This window comes from Lynx canadensis, chromosome B2 (genome assembly GCF_007474595.2).
Source record: "Lynx canadensis isolate LIC74 chromosome B2, mLynCan4.pri.v2, whole genome shotgun sequence".
Classification (NCBI taxonomy): domain Eukaryota; kingdom Metazoa; phylum Chordata; class Mammalia; order Carnivora; family Felidae; genus Lynx; species Lynx canadensis.
Window position 1 is genome coordinate 87,906,382 of NC_044307.1, and position 15,194 is coordinate 87,921,575.

The 15,194-nt window shown below is 39.6% G+C and overlaps 1 protein-coding gene across 2 annotated transcripts in view; it reads left to right on the top strand.

The window, feature by feature from the left end:
• The window catches only part of KLHL32 (kelch like family member 32), a 202,231-nt gene that overhangs the window by 103,810 nt on the left and 83,227 nt on the right, over positions 1–15,194 (top strand). Inside the window, exon 5 of one of the 2 annotated variants that reach the window (XM_032593222.1) lies at positions 2,138–2,353. In XM_032593222.1, the coding sequence (XP_032449113.1) occupies positions 2,138–2,353 (216 nt within the window). The remainder of the gene's footprint in view (positions 1–2,137; positions 2,354–15,194) is intronic. The other variant, XM_032593223.1, reaches the window with a different exon arrangement.

The window sequence follows — 15,194 nt, forward strand, 5'->3', positions numbered from 1 at the left end:
TAGGACACTGAGCGATTAAACTTGCTTCATAGATGTAGCGACCAGAAACAACATTGATCCCTAAGGAGTTGGTACTAAAGTCCTTTATGGAAGCAAGTGTTACACATTCTTTCCTTCCAGAGTAAAATTTACCAATCCTAAGAAGTAAGATTTGGGGAACAAGTTTAAACATTATTTGAAATGATTGGTGTGAGAGTCAAAATCTTCAATATCACTTTGATAAAATCTTCTGAATGGGAAGCCAGGGTATTTTGACTGAATGGCTGTGAGTGGACTCAGATATTTGAGTTGCTGTGGATTTTAGTGATCATCTATAGTAAACTTTATTTTAAAGAGAAGCATTTATTCCTTTTCAATTGTTTTGGCAAATAGAGCTATTAAGAGCCAGAATCTTATGCTGATTCCTGAAGTTAGCTAGCTTGACTCCCTGTTAGGATATAATTAAAGTGTCATCTCCCACCCAAAGAAATATAATCTAAAGTAGGGGGGAAAGAAGTCAAGTAGCTGTGGTGATGATGCAGCTGTTACTGAAAGAGCTGTTTCACAATTTCTTTATTAACATTTTATTATGTAGAACAGCACTGTGCTATAGAAATATAATGGGAACCACATCTGTCATCCTAAATAGTCTAGTAGCTGCATTTAAAGGAGGCTAAAAGAAACAGATGAAATTAATTAATTAATTACTAACAGATGAAATAATTTAATAAAAAGAAACCTATGAAATTAATGAAATTAACATTTAACCTACTTTATCTAAAACAATATCATTTTAACATATAATCAATATAAAATTATTAATGAGATATTTTACATTCTGTTTTTCTTATTCCTGGCATTTGGTATATCTTTAACACTTGTTGCACCTTCAAATCAGACTAGCCATGTTTTAAGTGCTCAGTAGCCACTTGGGGCTAGTGGCTACCATGTTGGGCAGCACAAATTTAGAACATATTCCTTTCAGCTTTCAGATATGATAGAAATAGAATATAAATATTTTAGAAAGAGTTCTTAATATTCTTAGATAACTAGAAAAGGGGAAAATATGTTGAAAGTTACTTAAATAGATCAGTGGAGTGAAATAGCTATCTGATGGTATTTTGCATTCCTTAAGCTATTGGAAAATATTGCTCCCATATTAAAAATTTAAAGTTAATAATGGGGGGGAGGGAAACAATGTTCATTCTACTTGAAATAGGTAAGTTTTCTATCGACAAGCCTGTGTACCCACTGTGATTCTTGCAGAGTTAAAGAAAGTTTGCACAGGAGTCCTGTCTCTCTGGGGGCACTATTTTAGGGCCCTGGATACAAGCTTGAGAACTGGTAGAGACAGGGAAAATCCTTCCAGAACGAGCATGGCTACAGAAGCTCTTTGAAAAAGAAGGAAAGATTGTCACTGGCTGTCTGAATTTTTGAAGCTAACCAAAAATGAAGAACACTTATAAATTGTTCATCTTAGGTAGGTTTAATAGAATTATTCAGGACAAGAATATTTTCTGTGAGATTCCTTCATTTCCTGAGACCTTACATGTATAAATATGTGTTTTAATTTCATTAAGTCAAGATGGGTTGTTTTGTTTTATTTTATTTTTTTTAAGATGGGTAGTTTTAAGGATGTACTGAATTTGAGGTTTGGGGAAGAGTAGAGTCAAGTCTGTCTTAATATAGTTTGTGTCATCTAATCACGACTACCACTTTACCTACACTCACAGTTTTTTTAGTAGAACAAACTTATTGCCTAAGAGCTATAAGCTATGGTAAGGGTAGAAAAATCACTGTTCTTCATTGGTAAAATGGTTTTTAAAAGTTGCAAAGTTAACATTTCAATCAGTGAAACCAGAAACTCCTTTCAACCCCTTTATTAAGGTATCTTTAAGTATATGGGTTTTAAAAGAGGGACAAAGTCAGGAGAAAGGGTGAATTCTAGAACAGCAGTTCTCTGCCAGAGTCTTATAATTAAGGGAATTTTTTTTTTGTTTTTTACATTATCAGTGGAGTCCCATTTCCCCCACGCCTGTCATGCAAACCTTAGTGAGTCAGTCTGAATTTCTTGCCTGCTCTTTCTTGGATTAATTTCTAAGAGCTCTTTTTTCCCCCCATTTTTATTTTATTTTATTTTATTTTTTTTGGCACCCAGGAATTAAATAGCTTTAATTACTTGGATCTGTACAGACTTGCTGACCTCTTTAACCTCACTTTGCTGGAGAAGGCAGTGATCGATTTCTTAGTGAAACATCTCTCTGAGCTCCTGAAGAGTCGCCCAGAAGACGTTCTAACGCTTCCTTATTGTCTGCTCCAGGAGGTTCTGAAGAGTGACCGCCTGACCTCCCTGAGTGAAGAGCAGATCTGGCAGGTAAGGGCGCTCTGCATGGGCCTTCTTTTGGCAGGGAGAAAGCATGGGATGGCTCAAAGTTGAGCAGTTGAGGAACAATGGTAACTGTTTTGTCTGGTTTGGTTCTCCTCAGAGCCAAAGTCTTAGCAGTCATGGTAGGCAAATGATTGGAGAACACCAACCCTTGAGGCTACAAGGCCTCAGCCTCTGCTCATCTTAACTCAGGGAATCATAGGTATGGTTCCTCAGACCCTTGCTGGGGATTCCCAAAACCCTAAGGGGGAGTCACATCAGAAAGAGTCAAGAATTTTTTTCTCTTGATAAAAATAGTTTCTCAAACTGAGTGTGAGAAAATGGATTGTCAAGTGCTATTTATACGCATTTAAGACCAATGAAATCAGAATAGATGCTGGGCTTTCCTGTAAACAATTCAGAAGCATTTCTCTGTTGCAGCAGAGAGCAGCTGGGACCTAAATGAAATGAAGCTCTTGCACTGCAGTGGAAAAATCTCCCTCCTTAGTTCATTCTGCATTCATTGCTATTTTCCTAAGCCCTGCCTTTCCACCTGATGTAGCACTCTTTTCGAATATCCTATGTCTAGAGGATGGGAGGAGGTTTTGTATTTTCAAACTGATTATTCAATTTAAATCCTTTTCTACTCATCCCGACTGACTTTACTTGAGAATCTACATGGCGTCTTTGGGAAACAGAGCCCATCTTATCCCCTTTGTTTAACACTGTCTACCTCACTCTCTGAACACTGGCTAGCTATGTAGCTACTTATGGGGCAGCATACCTTCAAGATTTCATGATGACTTGAAAGCAATTTACATACAGAATACGAGGGAAAATATGAAGTCTTCTGTTAGCTGACAGCATAGTAAATTCCTGGTATCTTAGCAAATGACATTCAGGGAGAACTCTAACTCTCGCCAAAACAGAGTCAGAGGTATCTGTTAATTATCCAGCATCTGACTCAACTGACTAATAATTTTGCTGATGTATTTCTCCCTTATTTCTTTCTTTGTATTACATTAATCAGCAACTTCCTTTCTACTCTTGCCCCACCAGTGAGGATAATAAGAGCTGTGGTGTACTGAGGGCCTTCCAGGACCCAGACTCTTTATAAACTCAATGACTTATCATCACAACAGGCTTGAAGGACAGTTGTTATCACCCCATCTTCCAGATGAGCAAAATAGGGATTCAGTGCCTTGCTCAGGGTTGCAGAAAGGAGCCAGCCTACAAACTCAAGTCTGCAGACACCTGCCTTCGTCCCTCCAGTATTCTATGCTGTCTTGACAAAGAAAATATGAGGAAAACACATAAGCCATATTTTTTTCTCCTTCTTAGGTATTTCTGATGATGTTTGTTCAGGTAGAGGTCAAAAGTTGGTGAGGATGAGTTTTTGGTATGAATTTTAATACCTGTCGTTCTCCGCCGACAAATACAAATCATCAAAATTTTCTGGTCAATTCAAAGTGGGGGGTTGCCAAATTTTTCTTCACTTCCCAAAGGGAAAAAGAAAGACTTGGAATGAATTCTGCATTTAATTATTTCTAACTGAATTGAGACCTGAGCCAATCATCCTTGTGGCTTCTTTCTCTTTCCGTGGCATGGTCAAAGGGAATGCCAGAGTGGTAATGCACAGATGTCTGAGTATCCGAAAAAATTCCATACTGTCCACTTAAGAGTTATCATAATTGCCTCTCTAAAGTTTACTAATATTATCACATAGAATTTTAAAAACTGCTTTGTGCTGCAGGCAATATCTTTTCTACCTGGTCCTCAAGAAAGAATTAAAAGTCTCACATAAATATGATCAGTTTAGGTGTTCAGCAGGCAATAATAAACTGTTTTTGCTTTATCTTAGTAAATAAGTAATTCCCTCATACTCAACTCAATAGAGAAAAATTAAATCAGACCAGCTATATTGCCTCAAGTATAGTTAAGTTCATCATTTTTGCTGAGGTTATACTAGTAATGCAATATACCATGGAAGAATCTAATATTCAGCCCAGGGTGAAGATTGGGTATGCCAGAGGATTAGTGTCAGGGTGCTTTATAGAAGTGAATCTTGATGGACAGGCTGGAGACAGATCTACAGAATCTCATTAAATTGCTGAATTGTTCATTACGGAACGTTCTCACTGTAATAAAGTGCTCATTGACTTTGACAAATCCCCATCCCATGTCTTAAAGAAGAACAGTGAAGCAACGGGTGTGGGGGAGGAGGAAGGAAATTGACACAAAGTAGGACAGGTAATAGAAAAGAGGATGGAGGGGTAGTGCTCTTTGATTAATATGTGCAACTAGTAACTTCTGTGAGAGCCCAGTAAACACACACACACACACGCACGCACACACGCATGCACACACACACATGTTTACACATGTGGTTCTTCCACTATCAACCAATAATGTAATCTGGGACATTCCCCTTTTTGGTGAAAGGTCTGATTTTCATTATTCACCAGACTTCACGCCGTCTGTCTCTGAAGACGTCATAAGAACCTTCAAATTATCCTCACTGAACAAACTCTTTTTTACTTTCTCCTGGTGTCCTTATCTACTTCCTTTCCTGATAAAATGTGCTGCAGGCTGTAATAACCATTCTGTGGATCCGGAAACCTGTAAAATTATGCCTTCTATCTGCCCTTTTTTTTTTTTTTCAATCTGACCTTTTTAAACTTTAAGTCTCTTTTCTCACAGAGGGCTTCTTCATCCCCCATAGACATTTTTTTCCTCCCTTCCATGGCTGAAAACTACTTGCCCTGTTACGTAACTTCTCTTTATATTCATAGGTTAACATAGAGACTTGAACCATATGCACACGCATAGAAGTCCCCTCAGAAAAATGCTTTAAAAAAATTTTCAGTTCAATTCAGCTTAACAATTTGGTCTGATGTTTCAAGGCCAGTGATTTCTAGGTTCCAGATGAAAGACACCAAGTTGGTTATGGGGCTCAAAGAAACAGGAGACTAAAAATGAGCAAATCAGCTGAGAGGAAGCGTGGGGCGTGAGGTCATGTGCGTTTGTGACCTGGCAAATCTCCACCGATTTTGTTTGGCTTTTGGGTTTTAGCTCTAACACAGGACTTTGTTTCAGTAGGGTCTTGTTAAATTTTTCCTGTTATATTCAACATTCAGTTTCAGACTGCTGAGCCCGGGGTCCTGCTATAAAACTCTAGTGAAATAATGAAAAAATTCCATACCACTCCCATGTATTGGGTCTGTTTTCATTTTCATAGGAAGTGCTGGCTAATCCATTTTCTTCTGAGGAAAATGCCTTCTCTGCCTTTTCTACCCCAGGTTATCTTTTACCAGAATGAGGGCTTAGAGATTACTTTCCATGGGAGTACAGTTTACAGAAAAAAGCCTGAATATGCTGTAAATTCTTACATTTGCTAGTACATGGAAAAGCTATGGTCCTCTGTCTATCAGTATTTATTGAGCACCTATGAAGTGCCTAAAAGCATGGAGTGTTAGGCAGAGCACAGGTTTGCTAACTCGGTTTTCCTCCCCCACGCCTCACCCTAAACGGAAGGGATCTTTATAATTTTAAACCATTATTTCAGCTCTCTGGATTATTATTTCATCTCTGAAGTAGCAGAAACAGGAAGGATATTTTAAAATGATAAAGATAGTTTGTGAAAATAAAAATGAATATTTCTTGAGCACCTATTACATGCTATGTATAGTGTTAGAAGTAGGTCCTGGCATGGGGTGTCTGGGTAGCTCAGTCGGTTAAGCATCTGACTCTTGATTTTGGCTCAGGTCATGATCCCATAGTTCATGAGATCAAGCCTCAAATCAGGCTTTGCATTGACAGCATGGAGCCTGCTTGGGATTTTCTCTCTTCCATTCTCTCTGCTCCTCCCCCGCTCGTTCTCTCTCCCTCTCTCTCTCTTTCTCTCTCTCTCTCTCTCTCTCTATATATATATATATACACACACACACACACACACACACACACACATATATATATATATATACACACACACACACACACACATACATATACATACGTATATACATACATATATGTATGTATATATATATAAAGAAGTAGATCCTGGGGTATAAAGCTTTCTAGAAATATTCAATTACTGGGTTAGAGAGATTTAGTTTAGTTTCATCTCTAAATGTGGAGAACTTTTATTTTCCTTCAGTTATTAATTTATTAACTGATTCCTACTTTTATGAAGAAGACTCACTATTTTATAAGGACAGGACATATATAAATGCTCTGTTTCTTTATTAACCTTGGGTAGCGGGCACCTCCTTTTTGTATTTTGACGAAACAACTCAGTGGTTACATTACTGACATCAAACAGGATTAGAACTTACAAGGACAGTCTCCTTTATCCTGGTCACGTTCCACTTTAGTATGGCAAGAGGGACCGAGTCACCTGGTTTGGGGTTAGGGGTAATCATGTTTACATTTGTCTTTGTGTGTCCCCAGAGGCTGAGGCTATGCCTGTTGTGTTTGCCTTAAACACTGGTCTTTTGCTCTCTATAAATAATAAATAAAAACAATAGTGTACAGTTTTCATGTTAAAATGTATTGAATGGATAAGAACGCATCCTACTACTATTCCTACATGAGGCTGGATTTATTCTAGGAAAATTGGTATACAAAATGAGCTTGGCCTTTTAAAACTGCATTTTTTGTTGTACTTTTGTTGGAAATTTGCTTCCATAAGTCATACTGTTAATAACACATTTACTTTATGTCTCTAGGGACATGAGTCATGTAGTGTTTAGACTAGTCAACAACCTCAGATGCAGTGTTTTGTGGTGGTTTTTTTTTTTGGCAAGCCCCTCCCGGGCTTTTCTCTACACCACAAAACCAGCCACTTACAGTTTGATTTAAAAGGAGTCCCAGAAGGTGAGCCCAAACAAAAAGCAACTGTCCCTTTATGATTAGAAAATAGAAGACACTAGTGATGCACACAGCTTTCATCTTTGACCTCTTATAAAATAAATTGACCCAAATGTACGTCTGGCCAGGGAGAAGCAAGGACTTCAAACATTACTATATGTTAAACAATACTATCATAATGCTTCATATTTGAATGTCATATCACAGCTCAAGAATGCTTCTGCACGTATCAATGCTTTGCTGTCCTGGGGTGCAAATGGAAAAACCTGAGGTAACAAGGCTAGAAGTCAAATTCATGTCTTCTAATTCTTGGACTCTTCCTGCCTTGGTCCACAGCTTCTAAATTCATAGTAGGGGTGTCTGACATGAAAAGATGCTCAACATCGCTCCTCATCAGGGAAATACAAATCAAAACCACACTCAGATATCACCTCACGCCAGTCAGAGTGGCTAAAATGAACGAATCAGGAGACTATAGATGCTGGCGAGGATGTGGAGAAATGGGAACCCTCTTGCACTGTTGGTGGGAATGCAAACTGGTGCAGCCACTCTGGAAAACAGTGTGGAGGTTCCTCAAAAAATTAAAAATAGATCTACCCTATGACCCGGCAATAGCACTGCTAGGAATTTACCCAAGGGATACAGGAGTGCTGATGCATAGGGCACTTGTACCCCAATGTTTATAGCAGCACTTTCAACAATAGCCAAATTATGGAAAGAGCCTAAATGTCCATCAACTGATGAATGGATAAAGAAATTGTGGTTTATATACACAATGGAGTACTACGTGGCCATGAGAAAGAATGAAATATGGCCCTTTGTAGCAACGTGGATGGAACTGGAGAGTGTTATGCTAAGTGAAATAACTCAGAGAGAGAAAGATAGATACCATATGTTTTCACTCTTATGTGGATCCTGAGAAACTTAACAGAAACCCATGGGGGAGGGGAAAGAAAAAAAAAAAAAAGAGAGGTTAGAGCGGGAGGGAGCCAAAACATAAGAGACTCTTAAAAACTGAGAACAAACAGGGTTGATGGGGGGTGGGAGGGAGGGGAGGTGGGTGATGGGTATTGAGGAGGGCACCTTTTGGGATGAGCACTGGGTGTTGTATGGAAACCAATTTGATGATAGATTTCATATTTAAAAAAAATTTTTTTAAATAAAAAAATAAGTAGGGGCGCCTGGGTAGCTCAGTCAATTAAACGTCCGACTTCAGCTCAGGTCATGATCTCACGGTTCGTGAGTTTGAGCCCCGCATCGGGCTCTGTGCTGACGGCTCAGAGCCTGGAGCCTGCTTCAGATTCTGTGCCTCCCTCTCTCTCTGCCCCTCCTCTGCTCATACTCTGTCTCTGTCTCAAAAATAAATAAACACTAAAAGAAATTAAAAAAAATAAATTCATAAATAGAAGCTCAAATATATTTGGGAGTGAATGACATAGAGGTGCACCAAATTCAAACTGTGATTTTAAAGAAATTTGGAAGGGCTTGAGGATTCCTGTTTTTTGTTGTGCTGCCCACAGACTGCAAGGATAATGGCCAAGCCTACCTGCCTCCATGTCTGTGTCATGTTGTCAATTCTGACTCCGTGCTCCGTGGCATGCACTTCATTCTTTCCTTCATTTATTTCAAATAGTTATTGAGTGCTTACCCTGCCCGACCATGCGCTACTGAGTACTACTTTTGCCTGCTACATTGTGGGTTCTGGGCAGTGGTGGTGGAAAAGACCGACGTGGCCCTGCTTTCATGGACCTTAGAGTCTGATGGGGCGCTTTCCACCTGCTACTCTTTGCCTGCTTCCATGCCTGATTCCCTTCCAGTGGGGAATGACCTGTGCCCACTAGTTTGATGATTTCTTTGCTAATTTGGGGCATGTTGACATGTTCTGGGTACATTGAAAAATGAAATGCTTTTGTTTGGACATTTCAACACAACATAGTGTCCCTTTGCCTTTTCTTCAGTGCTTTATTCATTGTTAACTAGTGTTCATTGTACATACCTGCTAAACCGCTTTGCAAACCTTTGTCAGTCCATGTGGTATAGTCCAAGCCTCAAAGAAATCAGACTGTGGGTGGTAATTTAATCAGAAAATTCTGTGGATAAGATTATCATTTTTAATGCTTGGGCCTTGGCTACTAGAAATGGAATAAGATTCTGTGGCCTGAAAACTTTTATCCCCAAACAAAACTGCAGTATTTCATTATATTTACACCCTTCCTCAATTCAGTTTCTTACATGCATGTCATTACTATTTTTTTTTTTCAGATAGGTACTTTCTGGGCATTTTCATGGTATCTCGTTTTATTTTCTCACTTCCCATTCCTTAACCTCACTAAATGTGTACCGTTTCTCGATTTGCTTCCCAAAACATCTGGCATTCCTTCCCAGCCACATATAGTGTTTTCCACAAATATAATGAGGATGTCTCCACTTCCCTCTCATAGGTGTTAGTGAGGAGAATAAACTGTGGCTCCTTTGCATCCCAAATAGTGCTGTGCCCGGTGGACGTTTTATCCTCTGAGGGCCCCCAGCTGAACACTGAGCAACGCTGCTATTTCAGGGCTTGGTGCTCGAAGCTGCCAGAGTGTGTATTTAGTCATTCATCCTGATGTATGTGCAGCTAATTCCTCTGTGAGGATGCATCCCAGAGGAGCTTGACTGGTGGCCTTGCTCTTGTTTGTCTGGGCCGTGTGCCTTTGCAAGATGCACGACACATTCATTTCAGAGGGACTTTGCTTCAGCTAATCCTCGGCACTAGAGCTGTGCGTTGTCGAGTAGCTGTGAGGGGCAGTGATTATCAGAAATTACAGGAGACCTAACTTGTATTCGTGTGTCGCTGTTCCCATGAGTTAATCGTTTTTTTTCCTCTTTTTTTTTTAAATGAGCACAACAGAACAACAAGGTGATTTATGAGATATGACATATTTATGTTCCCTGCGTCTAATTTTCACTGTGATTCATGTTGTTTCCAGACGGATACTTTGTTGTTGCTGCTGTGAGAAGGAAAAAGATGGCTGGAGAATATTACTTATGCATTGGTGGCCTGCAGTAATGTTGCTGCTACCTGGGTTATCAGGGATTTAAAAATAAAACCCAACTATAAACTATATATGAGGTAGAAACCCTGAGGCTAGGCCCAGAAGTTCATCAACAATAATAGCAACAATAATAACTCTTTACAATCCTGGAGAGCTTTACATTTTAAAATGGCTTTTATGTACATAATCTCATTTGAGTCTCTCATCAGCCTGTTAAGGTTGACAAGGCAAATATGACCCAAATTTTAACAAGGGAGGAAACAGAAGCTCACAGAGGGTAAGTGATTGACTCGCTTCATGGTATAGGTTCAACATAGGTTTGACTCATTGTATTCTCTCAAAATATACCAAATCTGTAACAAAACAGAAACTCTTGAAGCTCATGTACTCTTGAAGTACACGATATGTCTTCTTCTAAGCCAAAGAGATTATATTAGTCTATAATGATCAATCCAGTAGTATACATTTCCTAAGAAATTACCAATTTTCATTTTCACCTGTTGTATGGCTTTGTGGGAAGTTGCAAAAATGACTCCCATAGAAGTGGGGCAGGAAAGTGTTGCTGAGGGTCTTTCTTTATCAGAGCCTGGAAAATTGGGGCTCTAGATGGTTTGTTTGATGAAAAGTGAATAGAGCATTCTGACAGAGGTAGGGAACCACCTTGCAGTCCTTCATTCCTTCAAGCACAGGTGATGACATTTAAAGCATAAAGAGAAGGCCCATAAGGGAGGATCAGTTTGAAACCCAGTCAAGGAAGGCACCTGGGTGGCTCAGTCAGTTGAAAATCTGACTCTTGATTTCGGCTCAGGTCATGATCTCAGAGTTGTGAGATTGAGCCCTGCATTAGGCTCTGTACTGAGCGTGGAGCCTGCTTGGGATTCTCTCTCTCCATCTCTCTCTGCCCCTCCCCCGGTAATGCTCTCTCTGTCTCTCTCAAAATGAATAAATAAGCTTAAAATAAACTCCAATCCAGGGAATTAAATCACTTTGAAAGAGAACCTGGAGCACCACTGTATTTGGTACAGCTACATAGACTGTGTGGTGGGAAATCTGCAGGCTGTTAGAGATTGGATAGAATGAACGAAGTGATGAATCATTATATATTTATTTTATACACAACATATTGAAGATTTAGAAATTTATGTAGCAGAAATTGACAGTGATGGCCTAAATATGGGGTTTGAGAGAAAAGAAGAAAAAAATAATTTATTGGAATTGATAAATGCTACTCTCTTTCCAGAAGACATGAGTCTGTGGCTCATATCCTGCATCCCAGACTATTTCTATGGGAATCCTTATTGGGCCAGTTGAGTGTCCAATGGAGTGGCCGTGGAGGCCATAGAGATTTCCTGTTCTGGGCATTCTAGGGGACAGGATCTAAAGTTAGCCATGGAGTGGCTCAGAGGACCAGAATTATTTACATTCAAAAGAGATACAGAAGCTTTGACGTTCATTGTTAAATACTGACATCATTACCCACTGCTTCTCCTGCTCCTGCCTCCAGAACTTTTGCTTCAAGTAAAAATAAAGAACACCTCAACGTGTCACATCTGGAGGAGAACGGTGGCCATTCTAGAATATCATAATCGTCGGCAGCATTCACAGATAAAGTTAGTTCTTAGACTTCTTTTGTGCCCACAATAATAGACTAATGCATTCTCTGGATTGAGGTTCTAATCCTTTGACCACTTCTTCATTACCTGGGGTGGCAAGCCCCAAGTTATTGGGGGAATGCAGGCCGGCTTCGATGTCCTGGTAGATAAAACATAACCAGAAGAAAAATCCTCTTAGCAAAAAAGAAATCCTTGATAAATTCTAGAGATAGATATAAAAAAAAAATTCTTGACATTGCTTCCCTCTGTCTATAGGGAGTATTACAAGTCAGTGTAGATAAGTGACACAGATATTACTGGTGCTTCAAGAACAGAAGCCAAAAAGAGCCCTGTAAGGGCTGGAGGTTGAGTGAATGTATCTTCTTTGTGAAAATACTTGTGTTCTTGTTGATGAGAAATGCCCACATGCCTCCTCTGACCACACAAGGAAATCAGGTAATTGAAGGAGTGATGGATGATGCTCTGAAGTTTAAACGTTTTAGAAGGACCTATCTTATTAACACTTTAAAACAAGTGAGCATAATATCATTAATTTTGATTAATTCATTTGCTCTTAATATAGCTTTTAATTTGTAATTCTATGTGAATTACAATGTAATTTGGCATTAATTATACTAAATTGACTATAAGTCAGCCAATCACAATGGGAAATTACTCACAGCTGAAAGTAAAACTAAAACTCTCCACCCAGAAAGGATTGCACCTCGTTAAGAGGCAAATACACTGTAGGCATCCCTCTCTGGCTGTGAGAATGACATGGGACCTGCCGAGGACTGTGAGCGATTTCTTAAGTCTGCCTACTTCTGGGAGTATATACTCTTTTGAGTGAAGCCCAATATAAAGGGTAAATAATACACAAAGGGGTTGATTTATCGGGTTTGCCGCGTCCCCTAAAGAATCTTTCTGCTTTTCTCATTTCATGCAAGATTTAGGCCCTGGAGAGGGACTGTGTGGGTGCATTAGAATGATCAATTCCACACTTCTTGGGTTGTGGGGATTAGAACAGGCACTCACCCAGGTCGGCTTGCTTTTAGTTTCCATGTTTTGTGAACAAGCTAGGAAATCCTGTTTCAAATCCACTCGAGTTCAGTGTCCCGAAGTCACTCTTCGTTGACTGCCTTCTAAGCAGAGGAAGTCATGCCTTAAAAAGCCAGTACCACTCTGGGAGAAGAACTAATCCCTCAGGAGATGACGGAGTGTTTGTCCTTGGTAAAGCTTGCTGCAGGTGCCTGTGCACAGGAAGTAAAGTGACCGCTGCAGAGTATGAGCACTTAAGAAAGTGGTAGGAGAGCAAGGATGGATTTGGAAAATACTTGTGATTAAACCCTTTGTCAGATATCTTACTTTGAGAATTGTCTCCTAAATAACAACAAAACAAACTCTAAGGGGCATCTGGGCGGCTCAGTTAGTTAAATATCCCAACTCTTGATCTCAGCTCAGGTCTTGATCTCAGGGTTGAGCTCAAGCTCCATGTTGGGCTCCATTCTGGGCTCCATGCTAGGTGTGGAGCTCATTAAAAAAAAAAAAAAAAAAAGAAACAGAAACAGAAACTTTGAGGTGTTGCAGAAAGTCATATGATAGCAATATCCTGCTTGGAGTGTATTTCATATAAGTAGGACCATGGGAATTTTGTACATTATGGGTACATTTGTGGTGACCCATAAAAGATGCCTAGATATGAGCAAACACATTTTGCTAAATATTGCGTAGAAAATTTCAGGCTATGTTTAATAACTCTTCTTTTTACTTTGTTAAATAACTATGTCATCATTCCAACTCACAGTCTAACAAATGAAGTGGCCTAAGTTTTATGTAAAGATTTTGAGTTGAAGGGCACCTGGATGGCTCAGCTGATTAAATGTCTGACTTCAGCTCAGGTCATGATCTTGCAGTTTGGTTCGTGAGTTCGAACCCCATGTCGGGCTCTGTGCTGACAGCTCAGAGCCTGCTTCAGATTCTGTGTCTCCCTCTGTACCTGCCCCTCCCCAACTCACGCTCTGTCTCTGAAATATGAATAAATCTAAAAAAAAGTTTTTTAAACATTTGAGTTGAAAGGTTAAAAACTACCCTGAATCTTGATCCAGAAGCCACCCTGTCCCCTGTCTCTTATACACATGAAGGTGGGGTTCATGCCATGCACACACTTGCAGGCAGACACACACTTGGAAATTAGATGCATGTTAGTCTTTGTAGCTGGAAGACCTTCCTTTGTGTTGCAGTACTATCTTGAATCATAATCCTCTCATAATTGGCTTGTTGGTCTCAAGATTCAAGAAGGAAATAGAAGTTAGATGCTTACTTTTGCCATTCCAAGTGTGCATTCCATTCATCACTAAATTTTTCAAGGATGTTAATGTCTGTCGTTTGTTAACAATAACTGCTATATAAATGCAGTTTTATATTGTTTCAGTTTTCCCCAAATCCCTGTTGTGCCAGGTTTTAGCCTAGCCTGTCACAGAATTTCTTACTCCTTTTTTCCCCCAAATAGTCTTTTTGATATCAGCATGGGGTTGGTGTGTTCCAGTCCCTTACCTACTCTTGTGGTTCCCAGTGTATCTTCATGTTCTTGACCCAAAACAACCCCTCCTTGATCCATATCCTCTGATGGATTAGTTCTTTTGAGCCCTTAATATGGTGTTCTTCAAGGAAGGACAGTAAGGGTTTTGGACAGAAGGAACTAGTACCCAAGAGCAGTGGGTGGAGAGAAAACATTTACAGGGTATTTCTGCCCTCGGTTTTATCTTCTCATCATTTAGAATGCCCGTGGAATAAATGGGTCTGTTAATCAAACAGCGCTGAGAGGTTAGGTCATTGGAAGCTTTTTAGTCATTTTGTGCTTTTCAAGAGTGAATTTGTTAGAATTATGCTGAATACCCACTTAAAGCCTCAGCTGATAACCCTACCTGTGTTTTATAACTCTGCACTGTCAGAACTCATAATAAGTCAAACATTCTTTCAGTGGTGCTCATAAGGGAGGAAAAAAAAAACCCACAAATTTAAGAGTAATTTCAGATTGTAAATGAAAAGGAGAGGCACGACTGTTCATTTGCACCAATCATGCCTTCCTTTCATCTGCTCTGATTAGGCCTGGTGCGGTTTCATCAGACCCCTCCATCACCGAGCTGTCACTCCAGCCGTCTGTTGATTGAAAACAATCAAGGCTCTGATGGCACAATTATTCTGACCCTTTAACTAGAGGCTGCTGTGATAATGAAAGGTTGATTATGATAGTTTGTGCCTCTTTCAGTTTGCCAAGAAGGTTAATTTGGGCATCAGACGGATGTTTAATGGGCGCTTGCTGGCTACACTGAGGTAAATGAGAACGTGCAG